Raw genomic sequence first — 17,204 nt, forward strand, 5'->3', positions numbered from 1 at the left:
CTAAGGCCAATACCTTTCAATTCTGTAATCAATAAAGTTGTGGCCTTTTTATGCCCATTAACCTTAAATAATGTGTCCAGTGTCTTCATTTCACATGGGGGAGGGGACTTGCCACACAAGCTATACCTGTTGAATTTCCCACTTTTGTGTGACTATTAAAGGCCCAGGAGCCCTCTTGCATCTGGCCATCTTATCTCCTAACTATGCTAGTCAAAGCTGCTGAAGCTGGGAAAAGGAATAATGTACGAAAAGGGGGGGGAATTGATTAAAAGGGAGGAAGTAGAAATATCCACTCTTGGAGCAGGAAGCTGAGGATTAAAACTGATGTACGGCTACAGTCCAAGGCGCATGTAGTTGGAATAAAAATAGGCATTACTTCTGATGGGTTGTAAATATGCCACTGCCAGTGGCGTAGCATGGGTTGCCAGCTCTGGGGCCATGAGAAGCGGTGGGTGGCAGGGAAATGGACAGAGTGCAAATGCACATTCAATTGCCAAACAGCGTCCGTGTCACCACGAAGATCGCAGCCCCAGAGATAAGAAAAGAAGAGTTGTTCCGTTGTCTAGAGAGGTCACTTCCTGGTTTGTATGGAGCCCAGCGATGGAAACACACAGCTGTATTGAGGCAACACCAGATGTTGAAATTTTGCGCCTCCTAACAATTTTGCGCCTTGGGCAACTGCCCCTATGGCACGCACACACACACCTGCTATGCCACTGACTATTGCACATTTAAATTTACTGTTTGTAAACTGAGACAGAAAGCTAACTGATGCTAGACAGTTCTGTGAATAACTTTTGATCTCGTTCATCCAGTGTACAACACTGGAAACACAATGGGTGCGTCCAGGCTGCCACTATTTTGGGGGTGGGAATGAGTCACATGCTGGCAAATTTAGGTTACACAGTTAAAGTTGATTAGGAACTTTTGAACAACAAACTTCCTTCCTACCCTAAATGAAACTTTTATATATATATATAATAAGGAAGGGACGCAGGTGGCGCTGTGGGTTAAAGCCTCAGTGCCTAGGACTTGCCAATCGTAAGGTCGGCGGTTCGAATCCCTGCGGCGGGGTGCGCTCCCGCTGCTTGGTCCCAGCGCCTGCCAACCTAGCAGCTCGAAAGCACCTCCGGGTGCAAGTAGATAAATAGGGACCGCTTACCAGCGGGAAGGTAAACGGCGTTTCCGTGTGCGGCTCTGGCTCGCCAGATGCAGCTTTGTCACGCTAGCCACGTGACCCGGAAGTGTCTGTGGACAGCGCTGGCTCCCGGCCTCTAGAGTGAGATGAGCGCACAACCCCAGAGTCTGTCAAGACTGGCCCGTACGGGCAGGGGTACCTTTACCTTTTATAATAAGGAAAGTAACAGGAAAATGCAGTGGAAAGCTGTAATGTTGTCTAACCTTCCCCCAGACTTTGGACAAACAGGTCATATGGAAGTGTCCGAAACCTCTTTCTTTCTCTTCCTCACTTCGGATTGTGTTTTCAAATTGTGAGCTGTGTGGCATAAGGTGGAACAGAAATCTAGATCACTGGTTCTGAGTTCTGCTGCATTAACTTACTCTGCTTCAGTGTTCATTTGTAAAACGGGGTATTATTGTTGTGGGGTCAAATGAGGCACCAGATGGGATTAGTTTTCCACAGTTTAATATGGTGAAACATCTATTTCTTTTCCTTGAAAGATGAAAAAGTGGATATTAGCGACCTGGACACTGTCCTAGGTGGCATGGGAATCTTCTTAACGCAGGAAGAACTGGAGGAAGCGCAGAAGATTGCAATGATGAATGGTGAGTGTGTTCCATGGTCTTCTCATCTTCATTAGACCATGGAACTAAGAGTTCTAAAATATGACTCCCCAAACCTTCACATCTGCACATCACACAGGTTGATGCAGCCGTTTAGTCTACAGTCTGGATGACTCTCTTGTGGCACATCCATCGACAACTCTCTGATGGGATAACAAGGCCACAAATCCTGCCCAAGTCCTTAGAGTCCACCCATCACCCACCATACTCTAGCACAGACTTACTCAACCTTAGGTCCCCAGATGTCTTAGACTACAACTCCCATCATCTCTGACCACTGGTCCTGCTAGCTAGGGATGATGGGAATTGTAGACCAACAACATCTGGGAGTCCAAGGCTGATCAAGGCAGTTCCATAGGTTTGCCATTCATTCTGAATTTTTAATAAAGTGATTCATATTTTGGGAGATCTGTCCATTATTATGTGGTCTGTTATTATAATATTTTCTACAGACTACTGTGAACAAATAGATTTCAGTCACTACTGCCTTCAGTTTCAAAAGGCTGTTTTCAAGGCAATATTTTGGGCCTTGCCCTTTGGAAATTTGTATCAACCCTTACATATCAGTTGGCATTCAGAGGGTGAGGCAGATTGCCTGTTTTTAGCTGAGCTAAGGCTATTTTATCTGTTCTTGTTTTTTCAAATGACTGTTGTTTTATAACGGTCTGTATTTTTATTTTAAGTTACCAGTACTTTAAATGGCAGAGCTTGTTTTAATTGGAGACACACACACACACACACACACACGCACACACACACACACACTTTCTCTCTTTCTGTCTATCACAAAACACACACATACATACACAAACAGTTATAAAATATATGGCATATGGCTATTGACTGGGGCAACCCAGTCAGATGGGCAGCATATAAATATATATATTTTTATTATTATTACTTGTTGCTATAATCTGTCTTGGGGAATCTGTTCCTCCATGTTAGTGAGGTAGAAATGTGGTTTATGTTTATATTCTATGCACTTTTAAAATGTGTTTGGGGGGGCTATTGGGTTGTTGTTTTAATTTTTATTATGTGTTCTGTGGTTTTATATCTTGATTTTATTCTGTGAACCGCTCTGAGACCCCCGGGTATAGTGTGGTATATAAATTCAATAAATAACAGTAACAAGAATGTTTGTGAAGAAAACTGCAATGCAGTTCTTTAAGAGGCATTTTTTCCTTTTAATCTGGAAGGAAGCCGTGTAAGGCTGTGCTGTCCCCCTTCTTTCTCTGCAATGGGGTTTTTAAGTACATTGGCCTTTCTCAAGTCCTTCTCTCGTTTTGCCTTGCAGAGGACGGGACGGTGAATTTGAAAGAGTTTGTAAGGGCTTGCAATGTCACTCTAGCCCGCTCTGAGATGGAGGGTGAGTTTGTTGTTGTTTTACCTTTGGTGATGGAAATATAGAAGCAACAGATTGGGGGAAAGCCCATTTCTTGGACTTGGTAGCTTTGCAGCCTATGGCAGTGCTTAGTGCCCTCCCAGCTTTCTTGCCTCACTTCTGTTCTACAGCCTCCAAGAGATGCTTTTTGGCTGAATAGCGGGGTAAAATGCTAATAATAATAAAAATAAAAAGAATAGTTCATTGCCACATAACTGCCCCATAAACAAATCCGGACAAATGCTCAGTAGAGACTCAGCATAGTCTATCCTTTGAAAGGAAGGCTAGGATATACATTTAATCAAGGAAATACAGTGGTTACAATCGCTTCAGGTTACAAACTCCACGTAACCCGGAAGTAGTTGCTTTGCTCCGAGTTGTGAACTTTGTCCCAGGATGAGAACGGAAATCGTGCGCCGCTGGTAGTGGGAGGCCCCATTAGCGAAAGCACGCCTCAGGTTAAGAACAGTTTTGGGTTAAGAACGGACCTCCGGAATGAATTAAGTTCGTAACCCGAGGTAACTGTAAATACAACGCCGTGTACGTTTTGTGCAAGTAAATCAGAATGAATGCTGAATAAACAGGTTTTCTGGAGAGAGGTCCACGCATTCTGTTTGCCATCGGGGGTGTTCCTGTCTACCACTGACGGTTTATGCAAATCTCCTTTTCTTCACAGGAACTTATGTGGGTAAAAAGTTACATGCGAAGTCCATCAGGTTTCCAAAGGTGACAGAGAGGCACCACCAAGAAGCACCAAGCAGGTTAGTCAGGGCTCACAAATGCAAGCTCCCTCTACCTAACTGCAGGGCCCTGCCCCACATCTCTGGCTTTTCTGGGAGCCCCCTGACCCTCAGGAAAAGGGGGTGCAATGGCAAAGAATAGTAAAGGTAAAGGGACCCCTGACCATTAGGTCCAGTCGTGGCCGACTCTGGGGTTGCAGCCCTCATCTCGCTTTATTGGCCAAGGGAACCGGCGTACAGCTTCCAGGTCATGTGGCCAGCATGACTAAGCTGCTTCTGGCGAGCCAGAGCAGTGCACGGAAACGCCGTTTACCTTCCCGCCAGAGCGGTACCTATTTATCTACTTGCACTTTGATGTGCTTTCAAACTGCTAGGTTGGCAGAAGCTGGGACTGAGCAATGGGAGTTCACCCCATCGCGGGGATTTGAACCGCCGACCTTCTGATTGGCAAGCCCTAGGCTCTGTGGTTTAACCCACAGTGCCACCCGCGTCCCTAATGGCAAAGAATAGGAGTCGGGAAATTCTCCTTGCGCAAGCACCCTGCGTTGGATGTGGCCCGTTATCTTAACTCTGGTCTTAATTTACCGCCTTATTTAAATGAACTACAAGTATTGACATGAAAATAGTATGGGAAAACTGATCTGTATGGTTTTAGTGGAGGATAGATCCTTCTTGATTTTTGGAATGACCGTTATCCCCCTTTAATCCCAAGTTGCCTGCCTCTTCTTAAGTTCCAGTACCTTATTCGTTCCATTAATGGATTCTCAAATGAATGACAATTTTTTAAAAAACAAAACAAAACCCAGACAACCTGCTCTTGAAAGCTCAATCGGAGCAAAGCTCAATTTGTGGAAAACCCAAACAGATGATGCAGCTTTTAAAAGTGGGCTTTCGCAGGGAAAAAATTAAATAAAAAAATGCTCAGGCACAGGGCATTAAAGCACAGACCTCTGCTCAGGAAGAGCAGGGCAAAATAATAATAATAATAATAATAATAATAATAATAATAATAATTTATTATTTGTACCCTGCCCATCTGACTGAGTTTCCCCAGCTACTCTGGGCGGCCTCCAACAAAGATAAAAAATACATTAAAAGGTAAGTTTGGAGAAGCCATGAGTCGGCTAATCAATGTTGTGCTTCTTTCTTTGTATTTTTGGCAGAATTCAGTTTTCTGAGGCTCCCAGTGACATGGGCAAATCCAGAGCAGCAAGGAACTTGACCAAACCACAACTGGAAGGTAATTCTCCTGTTTGCAAAACATAATTCTGGGCTATCCAATCTGGAACACCTTCAGATATGGTGGACCATATATGACTCCCATTTTTCCTCACCATTGGCCATGCTGGCTGAGTCTCATGGGAATTGTAGTTCTTAACATATGGAGGGTACCACATTGGCTACCCCCCGATGCAACTCTTAAGTCTTCTTAGGACCCTGGAGACAACCTACTCATAGGTCTGAAAGCCGCTGTAGATTCTTCTGCTAGGGCCAATTTATACTACAAACCCAAACAACTCTTTTTTATTTTGCTCAGAGGTTGGGAAGGTCAAAACCAGAGAGGTCCTAGGTGTGGAATGTTGGACTTGAGTGACAGCTTTATATCCCACAAACCTGAATCTGAATCATATTAACACTGGTCCCATCACCTCCTGGCAAAAAGAAGGGGAAGAAATGGAGGCAGTGAGAGATTTTACTTTCTTGGGCTCCATGATCACTACAGATGGTGACAGCAGTCACGAAATTAAAAGACGCCAAACCTAGGAAAGGAAAGCAATGACAAACCTAGACAGCATCTTAAAAAGCAGAGACATCACCTTGCCAACAAAGATCCGTATAGTTAAAGCTATGGTTTTCCCAGTAGTGATGTATGGAAGTGAGAGCTGGACCATAAAGAAGGCTGATCGCCGAAGAATTGATGCTTTTGAATTATGGTGTTGGAGGAGACTCTTGAGAGTCCCATGGACTGCAAGAAGATCAAACCTCTCCATTCTTAAGGAAATCAGCCCTGAGTGCTCACTGGAAGGACAGATCATGAAGCTGAGGCTCCAATGCTTTGGCCACCTCACGAGAAGAGAAGACTCCCTGGAAAAGACCCTGATGTTGGGAAAGTTGGAGGGCACAAGGAGAAGGGGACAACAGAGGACGAGATGGTTGGACAGTGTTCTCGAAGCTACCAGCATGAGTTTGACCAAACTGCGGGAGGCAGTGGAAGACAGAAGTGCCTGGCGTTCTCTGGTCCATGGGGTCCCGAAGAGTTGGACACGACTAAACGACTAAGCAACAACAACTTTACTTTCAGATTCATTCAGGTTTACAGAGTTGTTCCTGAAGGCAGGCTTAGGTTACATAACAGATAAACTATATACTAGATAGTAGTAAGTCATGAGAAGACTGCATCCAAGCAGTTACCAGTTAACACTCCTAGCAGCAACCGACCAACCGATCGACAAAACTGCCTTCAGGAACAACGCTGTAAAGCTGAATGAATCTGAAAGTAAAGTAGTTTATGTTAATATGATTCAGATTCATGTGTGTTTTCTTTAAGAGGGACAGAAAGGGATTATCAACCAGGAAGGTATAATTACTGATAGGACTCAAACAAGTTAGCAACCCGCTTGTCGCTGCATAAACTGAAACAGGGGACTGTTTAAACTCTGCTAAATTATATAAATGTTCCCACACGCTTCCCAATATCATTTGTTTTGATTTGTTTCACAAATGTATTTTACTGAATTTTAAAATACAAATTCAGTTATAAGAGAGAAGGATTAAACATACAGACAAACAAGCTAGGGAAATGCAAGCAAGAACATACACGCATTGCATGAAAGACTTGCAGCGGTCAATATCGTCATGAAACAATTTCCAGGATTGTAGCAAAGCAATGGTAGATTAATCAGTCAATGGAGGGACACAATCTATACAAAGTTAGTACAGATTCATTTTTATTGAAAGCAATGAAACTTGCTATTTAGACCACTGGTCTTCAACGGGTGAGCTGAAACCCTGCTGAGTCACATCCTTATCTAAGGGGGGGGGGTGCAATAGCTGTGGTTACACCATACAAATATACAGGTGTTTTCCCAACCCCATTACACAGGGGTTATGTTCTGGGCCCCCGCACACATAAATGAAAGTGTGAGCCATGAGGACTCTCCAGCAGCTCTCTCCCGCCACTTCTGGGTTTGTATCAAATTATTTGTTTCCCAGCGCTGCACCTATATGCATTTGCGCTCGAGTTGGTCACACGTAAGTGGGGAGAAGTCTGTGTGGTAAATAATTAAATGGTTCCCCAAATGCATGTCTGTGTTAAAGGTGGGTTCTGGGTCAGAGAAGCTTGAGGACTACCGACTTTGCTAGTGAACTAAGGATAGAATTTTATGTAAACATGGGGTTTCGAATGCAGAGGTGGGGAGCATTCATAGGAGAAATTTGGTGCTCAGTCCTTTTCACGGATTCTCTCTCTGAGCAAATCATTTTTTGGTCTCCCCCTGAGTCTTCCCTCTTCTTTCCCCCACCTCAAACTTCTGTACAGCATTCCGCAATGCTTACGATTCCTTCAGCAAGGACTTTGATGGAACCATTGATCTCGGAGCCCTGCAGAGCACGGCCTATAACCTGGGAATCAACTTAACCGAGGAGGAAGCCTTTGATGAGCTGGTGTACGCAGACACAGATAGTGAGTGCTCTAGGAGCTGAAGCAAAATATTGGGGGGGGCACCTCTCTTTGGGGTGAGATGGGCAGCTCAGAGACCAGGGAAAGCAGGAGCAACTGGCCGGAGGACTTCCAAGGAGAGGGGAGAGGAGGCTGAGGGAACACTCCAGGAGGAGTGGAGATGGGCGAGGTATAAATAATAATATTATTATTATTATTATTATTATTATTATTATTAGGTGTTCAAGAAAGGGTGAGAGGCTGCCAGCTCTGCAGGCAAGGGGTGACATAACTGGGCTCCTCAGCCCCACAGGGGTGCTGCAGAAAGAATGTAGTTGGTTAAGGGAGCCATGGGGTCAAAAAGGTTGAAACCCTCTGTTATAATTTAGCGTTACTTGACATTTTCAGAAGGTAAAAGCAAAATCATTAGTTTTCCGAAAGCGGTTTATGTGCTTCTTCATCAAACTTACCAAGCTAAATGTGGTCCAGTCACAAATATAAAAGCAGATTTGAATTTCCCAGACCCAAAAACTGAAGAAATTTGCAAAAAAATCTCGTCTCCTAAAATGACATAAACATACCCTTCTCCAGCATGCGCAGAACTGAGTCACAGAATACAAGTGAATGAATGGATGTCTGAGAGTGACAAGGTTGCCCAGCGGCAACTACTGTTAGGAGTAAGGCATTATTGTGATTCACTGTCTCAGGCCGTCTAATCAGCTCTTTATTTTGTGTGTGTGTGTTGTCCTACAGGAGATGGAAAGGTGAATTTCACAGACTTCCTTAACATCATCACAGACAGCAACCGCTTCATCCAGGCCGTAGGTGAGATCAACCGTGTTGTCATTTAGGGTCACATCAAAGAAGCGTTTGCAAACTTTGTATGAAAAATTGCATTGGCAAAAACGTAGCTCCACAGCGCCATCTGGTGCCACAGCGTTATAATGCGTATAAAACGCTTTTTCTTTACCAATTTAGCTAAGTCCTAGGACTGATCCCTGCTCTCTCTGTATGGACTCCGCAGCATCTTGGGAGTTTCTGTGGGAAAGTGCCTTTAGCTACACAAGGCTAATTTGCTGGTGGTGGCCATTAAGATGGATATCTGAGGCTGAAATATACTCGGAGTCGAGAGTGGATTTCATGCTCTTTATTCAGCTCATAGTGGTGAGGAGGAATGAAAGTTCTCCCAAAATATCTGCTTTATATACATTATTTACACAAGGGGCTGCACGTGATTGACTAATTCCGGGATTCTCCTGTACGCCAATCAGGTTGTGGATTCACTTCCACCTGGAGCTGGATTGGGTGGCTCCTGAGGACCAATCATACTGCTGCATTGTTCTAGGACCAATCAGACTGCTGCATTTTGAATCCTATTGTTCTAGGACCAATCAGACTGCTGCATTTTGGATCCTATTCAACTCAGTACATAACAGAGGTGTTGTTGTAGTTGTTGTTTTCTGGATTAAAATCGGAGCCACTCACTTCTCCTTCCTTTCCCCAACTGCAGCAGTTATAGCCATGGCTTGAAAGGGGGGAGGAAATGGGAGCTTCTCTAATCGCTCTGTATCCCCCCATTCCTCTCAGCCCCCAGGAAAGGTGACATGGAGACTGTTGACGCCCGAGGGATCTTGTTATTTGAGCTGTTGTCAAAGCTTGTGGAGACTTCTGTGCTGCCAAGGAAAACTACTGTTAATATTGTCAGGTGAGAAACTAGGGCAGGGTATGTGTGTGTGTGATTGATTGATTGATTGATTGATTATTTATTAGGGAGCCAGTTTGGTTAGAGTGCTGGTTTTAGGAGATCAGTATTCAGATCCCTGCTCAGCCATGAAACTCACTGAGTGTTGTTGTTGTTGTTGTTTGTATTGTTTGCTTGGTTACCACAAAAATATTATAATATAAGGTTAATTGTGAGGAATGGAATGTGAATTAGAAATAACTGGGAAAGTAATGCAACAAGAAGCGGAAACTATGGACACATCGACAATGGAGTGCAGGAAACCAGTTTTTTTGAGGTGTATATTAAAGATGCTTTAATTTGTGGTTGGTTTGGTAAAATTTGGGAAATCGATAAAAACGATTTGGCAGAAAAGAGGGAAGGAAGGAAGGAAGGAAGGAAGGAAGGAAGGAAGGAAGGAAAGAAATATCTCCTTCTTGAGTCATTCATTCATGTGTTGGTTCATTGGCTAGCAGTTTCTGGCCTGCAGTGGGGCAGCGGCTCTTAGGTGAACAGCTCTCCTTGGAGGAACTGTGGGATAGAAATTTTGGGTTACTGGTTCAATGAAGTTTGGAGTTTTTAATTCCCCCACTTTCAGATGAAGGGTGTGCAACCTCTCACATATCCAGTGGAGTTTTCATTGCCTCAGGACCTTAGCTAGATTTCCAGGCTCATCCCTAGTGAACAAACAAGAAAATATGCAGTAAATATAAGCCTGTATGATATGCAACAGACAGTAAAGATAAGCCTGTATGATATGCAACAGTCCACACAAGTAAAATATGTTTTCCTATGTATAATATTCAAGTCCACGCAAGTAGCCCGGGACTACAGAGTTCAGTTCCTTCACATTCTTTAACGTTTAGCCTTTGTCTCGGTCTTGTTCCTTTGCTTGCCTCCTAGCTACTACCGGCAAAAGTTCCTGGAATCTACTGGCAAGAAAGCTTGGCGCTCTGATAGCATTACTGAGGGCAAGTCTGCTCAGAAGAAAGGTCCCATGAAAAAATCCAAATCCACCTCCCTGTCTGCTTTTGCTGGCGCCGCCCGTATCTGCGTCATGAAAGACAAGGAGTTGGAGGAGTATGTGGAACAGCTCCGAGGTGAAAAACGCCTGTGTAACCAGTTTATGGCCGATAAAAGTAGCTGCTAAGAACAAAGTTGGGTCTGTCAGAGAGAGGGATTCAAAAAAAGATTCTTACTCTCTTGCATCAATTAGCACACTGACGATTGGTACGAAGCACATTAAAACTTGGTTAGATTTTACATCTGTCCTTCATCCACCTTTAAACAAACATTCTCCATGAAAATACTTAGGCTAGAATAAATCACAGACACTTGGCTTTGCAAATAAGTAATGATTTTACTTACAGAGGTTTCCGCAATTACAATAAAGAAGTCTCCACCCATTGGCTGTAAAAGTAAGGAAGAAAAGGTTCCAAACAATTTGAAAAGAAAAGAACTTGGTTTCATTACAAAAGAAATCATGTAGCATTTGCATTTGCTAAGTCATTCAGGCTGTAGACATGTGGCTACTTACTTCTTCCAGGAAGGCAGACTGCTGGGGGGGGTGAAAGAAGAGGCAAAGGCTGCTGGGAGACTGCTAAGGTCCTCCATGGTCACTTGAGCTCATTTCTGGCTCACGTTAACCCTTTCATGTATGCAAGTGCCATTACCACAGGGTCATGGACTGGGAAACAGGAAGTGTTGGCCGTGAAGTACTGTGCTGACCACTAGCAATCCTGCTCTGGTTTTGCTTTACTGTGAGAACTAGTTTTGGGTTCAGGTTCTCATATTCTCAGATAAGCCATTCCTCATTTTTTTGTTATTACTATTTTAGTGAAAAAGGGATGTGGGTGGCGCTGTGGGTTAAACCACAGAGCCTAGGACTTGCTGATCAGAAGGTCAGCGGATCAAATCCCTGTGACGGGGTGAGCTCCCGTTGCTCGGTCCTTCTCCTGCCTACCTAGCAGTTCCAAAGCACGTCAAAGTGCAAGTAGATAAATAGGTACCGCTCCGGCGGGAAGGTAAACGGCATTTCCGTGCACTGCTCTGGTTCGCCAGAAGCAGCTTAGTCATGCTGGCCACATGACCCGGAAGCTGTATGCCGGCTCCCTCAGCCAATAAAGCGAGATGAGCGCTGAAACCCCAGAGTCGGCCACGATTGGACCTAATAGTCAGGGGTCCCTTTACCTTTTTATTTTACTGAAAGAATTTTGATCATAAAGAAATAAAGTGATACAGAAGAGAAGAACGTGAAAAGAAAAAAAAGAACAAAAAGTGTGAGGAAAGAAAAAATATACAAAAATGCAGTGTAATGTACTCCCATAGATTCTTATATAAATATATATGATGTTATTATCCTAATATATATGTAGCATTGTTAGGATGTAGTTACCTAGAGAAGGGCATAACTCTATTATTGTTGATTTACATGTAATGCATGTAGATAGTGCTATGCATTTATTATTAATTGATTGCATTATTATCCTACCCATTCCTCCAAGGAGCTCATGGTGGTGTCAATGGTTCTCACTTTCCTTGTTTAATCCCCACAACCACCCTCTGAGATGGGTCAGGCTGAGAGGCAATAAGTGACCCAAGGTCCCATGGACGAGTGGAGCTTTGAACCCCGTTCTCCCAGGTCCTAGTCCAATACTCGAACCACTACACCACGCTGGCTCCACAGGGTATAAGAGGACAGGTCTGTGCCCCAAGGGACTCAACAAATAATTTGCTAACTGGATTAATGGATGCACAGTTCGGTTCCATGCATTTACACTTTGTTACAGCAGTATATTGGGCCTAGGGGTTGGTGCTATAGGCTTTGTAGAAAAGGTGGGTTTGGGGGAGGGATTTGATGCAAGAAGGGGTGCATCATGGAGGTGTTCTCTGGGAAGGCATTTCTGGGGGAAAGGGGGAAAGGGCAGGGTTATTTGAGGGGGCAGGAGACCTACCCACTGCCCCATGGCCTTCCTGCTCAATTCAGACCTAGCTTTGCTACCCTCCTACCTCAGGAACTCCCTTTCCTAACGTTTGGTTCCCTTTTTCCTTTCCTGTTTTGCCAGAAAAAATCGCCCCATCAGAGAGCCCCTATTCTCAGGTGCCCATCTTCCCCTTGATCCCCAACCAAGATGGCCTGACACCAGGAAGGCCAAAGAAGAATCTCCAGAAGCTGGAACAGCTGAGGAGGCAGGAGCCCCTCTCCTCTTTTGAGGACCACTTCTTCCATAAGAAAAGATGGCTAAAGCAAGAGGTGAGAGCAAGACACCTTCTGCACCAGGCTCAGACCTAGCAGCTGTTTCCAACGTCACACACAATGAAACTCTGGAATACACATTAGTCTGTGTTCCCCATTTTCAAGGAACAAGAGGTTCCAGCGCCTCCCAGTTTAGTTTTGTTTGGATTAGTGGGCATTGAAGATTTACGTCAGGTTGTTGTTGTTTAGTCGTCTTAGTCATGTTCGACTCTCCGTGACCCCATGAACTAGAGCATGCCTTGGAAACTCTCACTTTCTTCTCAAAGCTTCTCCTTTTTATGTCCATGGAGTTTTCTTGGCAAAATACTGGAGTGGTTTGCCAGTTCCTTCTCCAGGTGGATCACGTTTAGTCTAAACTCTCGGCTATGACCTGTCCGTCTTGGGTGGCCCTGCACGGCATAGCTCAGAGCTTCTTGAAGTTATTCAAGCCCCTTCGCCACAACAAGGCAGTGATCCATGAAGCGGTTACGTCACCTTATTTCCCCCAAATACAGTACAGACCTAGATGGATTGATTTTTTTAAAAAAATATGAAACAGATCCTAATGATTTTTGTTCATTGCCAATCACACCCAGCTAAGTCTTACTAGATCTCAATCTCTATAATTCAGAACTAATCTTTTTGCTGAGCACTAATACATTTGCATGGGCATCTTCCCAAATTGGGGGGTGGGAATGTGCCAACACTTTTTGTGCTGCCAGTCAGAGGCGTGCAGGGCGCAATATTGAGAGGGGGAACAAACAGGCACCCCTCACAGTAGGCTCCTTCATTTGAGCCTAGCTTTGCACCAGAAGGAGCCACACCTTGGCTGCAGTGCTTGTGCCTGGCGCAGCAGCTCTCTCCCCGTATCAGGCCACCCACCCTCCTTTGCTGTGAGGCACCTTGTGCCCAGCTACAGTAGCTGAGCAGCAAAGCTGCCACCTGCTCTCCAGGGCCAGGTCAGGCCTGACCATGCTGCAGAGAGCAGGAAGAGAGGGGGCATCAGCTTCCTCACCCCTCTCCTACCCTGAACTGTAGTGTGTGGGACTTAGCTGCCGCTGCTGGTCTTTCCAGACTTGATGGTTAAGATTTTGTTTTCTTTCTCCTTTCCTTTCTTTCATTCTTTTCTGTACAGCCTAAATCCAACAAGCCCAAAAAGCTTTCCCTCACTCTCACACCACAGCTGACACATGGAAAGCGGCGTTTTACTTTCGACAATCTGGAAGAGATCCGACGGGAGGTATGCTAGTCTCTCTCTCTCTCTCTCTCTCTCTCGGTGGGTGGGTGGGTGGTGGTGGTGGTGATTTTCCAGCAAACATAGAAAAATGCAAACAGGAAAAAGGAAACGTATAGAAATGATAACAAGATTCCCAAAGCTGTCCGCCTGCCCACATTCCCTGCAACAATATAGATTATAAAAAGACCAGGAGTTGCCAAAAGATTTCCACTCTAGTATACTGCTCCATAGATGCTCATGCATTGAAGGTGGGCAATAAGCTGTGTTCTTTAGTCCTTACATGAGAAAGAAAATTAGCCCAAATGAACCTAAGTGAGGTTAAGGGCTGACACCCTTCAGTAGGTTGGGTTCTGTCTAAGCCACATGTCCATATGGTGGAATCCTAACGTGTCCGAGTAGAATGGAACTTTCTCCTGGCAGAGTGCCAACAGGTTTGCTGCCCGGGTCCCGCCGAAATCAATGGAGCTTCAGCTGGAGCCGTGGCTAACTTGCCCCACCGATTTCAGTAAGCTGCAGTGAGCACAGTCTACGTATGTTTGGCAGCCTTTCTTCCTTCATATCTTCTCCCAATGTATGGACAGTGTGCTGTTGGAGCCTGCAGGGGGACACAGTGGCGAGGCAGGGCTAGAGCACACTCTACTCTATATAGAGGGAAGAATGCCTGACTAGGGAATGCCGATTAACTTCCCGCCTGCATAAAATTTCCCTTGCCGTTAGCCATTACAGTGGTACCTCTGGTTGCGAACGGGATCCGTTCCGGAGGCCCATTCACAACATGAAAAGAACGCAACCTGCAGCGGTTGCGATTCGCCGCTTCTGCGCATGTGCATGACATCATTTTGCACTTCTGAGCATGCGGTGAAACCCGCAAGTAACCCTTTCCGGTACTTCCGGGTCGCCGTGGGACGTAACCTGAAAGAATGTAAGATGAAGTGGACGTAACATGAGATACGACTGTACTGTTCTGACAGCTTCATCTCCCCTTCCAACCTGTCTCCCGCTCAGGTGAAGAAAGCAACAGATGCCTACCGGATGGCAATTGCTCTCCGTGAGCGCAACAAGTCCCTGAAACTCTGGAAGAGAGTGCGCGGCGCAGAGATTGGGCTGGATTCAGGGAACCCCAGTTTCTACCAGACATTCTCCACGTACTCCTGGTCGTGGAACGTCTGCCAGGAACTACTGACGCCCCGAGAACTCCGAGAATACGACAGGAAAACGTATCAGGACAGCTGCCGGTCATCCGCTGCCGGGGAAAAGCTGATCAGGGCAGGCGGGAGGCATAAAGGAAGCAAGAAGTAGCCCCCCCAGATGTTGCTTACTGTGGCATCCTCCTCTTTCACCGGAGGGCGCTCCGTAGGATGATCTCGGGCTGGCATCCGGGACGCAACTCCCATGTTGGGAAATGCAGGGCTTCACCTTTGTACACTGGCAAAATACAGTGAGAAATTAAGGTAGAAAAGCCAAACCTCCTGTGTCGTGGCTTCTGCTTTTCTCCTGTTCCTGAGTCTTGCCCAACTAGGAGGGAACGGGAAAGCAGGAAGTGGGTGGGGGGAAGCATTTGATCTTGACTGCCAAGAGCCATTTCGTGATTCATACAGAAGTCTTCCGATCTGCATTTTTACAGCATCTCCATATCATAGAATCATAGAGTTGGAAGAGACCACAAGGGCCATCGAGTCCAACCCCCTGCCAAGCAGGAAACACCATCAGAGCACTCCTGACATATGGTTGTCAAGCCTCTGCTTAAAGACCTCCAAAGAAGGAGACTCCACCACACTCCTTGGCAGCAAATTCCACTGTCGAACAGCTCTTACTGTCAGTCCATAGATCCCCCACCTCTTGTAAACAAATAGGGATCCACTTTTAGACTGAACTTTAAGCAAACCCTGACGTTCTGAATTTCAAACTTTGGGATTTCCACACAACCCTTTGCAAGAAATTCCCGCAACTCAATCATCCTGATTCATTTTTATTGAGAAGTACTTAGAATCATAGAATCCTACTGTACAAGGGTAGTCCTCCTACCTTGTTAATCCTTCCGAGAAAACTGTGAAGTGAGCCATCGTCGTTCTTCTTATTTTGCTGACGAGAAATTATGCCTTGTATATATTCTCAAGCACAGGCTAGGCAAAATAATTGCTTTTTCTCTAGGAATGAGTCTCAGAAAAGGGAGGGGGGAAGCTGCAGTCCTTGGATAACAGGGAGGGACCTTTGCGGTAGGAGAGAGGCTAGAAAAGATTAGGAAAGAATATAGCCATAGTCCATGATGCTCATTTGTGTTGCTCCAGCAGTCCTTGCTTTGCTGAGGTTTTCCTTTAGGTAAATGAAATCCTTTTGGGCATCATCAAAATGGGGGAAAGTATGAAGCATTGAGACCTAGATGGCAGCAAGGAGTCATGCCCCCCCCCCCAATCTAACTCAGCCATATTTGAAAGCTGAGTGAGACTGATATCAGGTCTGGGTTTACAGCGTGCTTCTTTAAAGATTCTGCACCACACAAACCTGAATATTACAACCTAGGTAATTTAGACAAAGCAACCCATGTGTATGCTTTTGCACAATTTAGGTTGTATACACATTACTGCTTAACTCTGGCTCCACTGCACGCCTGCTGCTGGTATATGAAGCTCAGTATACACATAGGGTGGGGATGTGGGTGGCACTGTGGGTTAAACCACAGAGCCTAGGACTTGCCGATCAGAAGGTCGGCGGTTCAAATCCCCGCGATGGGGTGAGCTCCCGTTACTCGGTCCCAGCTCCTGCCAACCTAGCAGTTCGAAAGCACGTCAAAGTGCAAGTAGATAAATAGGTACCGCTCCGGCGGGAAGGTAAACAGCGTTTCCGTGGGCTGCTCTGGTTCGCCAGAAGCGGCTTAGTCATGCTGGCCACATGACCCGGAAGCTGTACACCAGCTCCCTCAGCCAATAAAGCGAGATGAGCGCCGCAACCCCAGAGTCAGTCATGACTGGACCTAATGGTGAGGGGTCCCTTTACCTTATACACATAGGGTTGCCATATTTCAAAAAGTGATGATCTGGACACAAACGTTGTTGAACGTTTTTTAGTTTTCCCAAAGTTGTTGAGCTTTTTATGGCATGGCAAAATCGCAAGTTTTTTGAGCTATTTTTAATGAACATTGCCAAAAATGACACTGCTGGCATGGGTTGCCATATGTCCAGATTTTCCTGGACATTTTTTAGCCACTTCTATCCAGACACTGCTTCTGACTCCAGTACCTCTGCTATGTCCATGAAATTCCAGCAACCCTACATGGCATTACCAGCAATCCATACCTGCCCGGTAGTTTATTCAGAAATGCTGCTGCTTGATGCATTTCCCCTCGAAACAGCTTCCATCCGATTTGAAAACGGGAGCCACATTCACTTTGCAGTTAAGCTGAGATGTGTATGTTTGAGACAGCCATTGCATG

General features: G+C 45.3%; 1 protein-coding gene across 5 annotated transcripts in view; it reads left to right on the forward strand.

Annotated features, from left to right (window-relative positions):
• Positions 1–15,239, forward strand: part of LOC307200597 (uncharacterized protein) — a 112,752-nt gene extending 97,513 nt beyond the window's left edge. For 4 of the 5 annotated variants that reach the window (XM_079949176.1, XM_079949177.1, XM_079949179.1 and 1 more), the window contains 11 exons: positions 1,681–1,785; positions 3,098–3,169; positions 3,861–3,945; positions 5,088–5,164; positions 7,463–7,606; positions 8,336–8,407; positions 9,170–9,287; positions 10,206–10,402; positions 12,368–12,555; positions 13,673–13,777; positions 14,780–15,239. In XM_079949176.1, coding sequence (XP_079805302.1) covers positions 1,681–1,785; positions 3,098–3,169; positions 3,861–3,945; positions 5,088–5,164; positions 7,463–7,606; positions 8,336–8,407; positions 9,170–9,287; positions 10,206–10,402; positions 12,368–12,555; positions 13,673–13,777; positions 14,780–15,073 — 1,457 coding nt within the window. In that variant the 3' untranslated portion in view covers positions 15,074–15,239. The remainder of the gene's footprint in view (positions 1–1,680; positions 1,786–3,097; positions 3,170–3,860; positions 3,946–5,087; positions 5,165–7,462; positions 7,607–8,335; positions 8,408–9,169; positions 9,288–10,205; positions 10,403–12,367; positions 12,556–13,672; positions 13,778–14,779) is intronic. The other variant, XM_079949178.1, reaches the window with a different exon arrangement.
• Positions 15,240–17,204: the final 1,965 nt, after the last annotated feature.

The sequence above is a fragment of the Podarcis cretensis genome (genome assembly GCF_951804945.1).
Source record: "Podarcis cretensis genome assembly, chromosome: 13".
Taxonomy (NCBI): domain Eukaryota; kingdom Metazoa; phylum Chordata; class Lepidosauria; order Squamata; family Lacertidae; genus Podarcis; species Podarcis cretensis.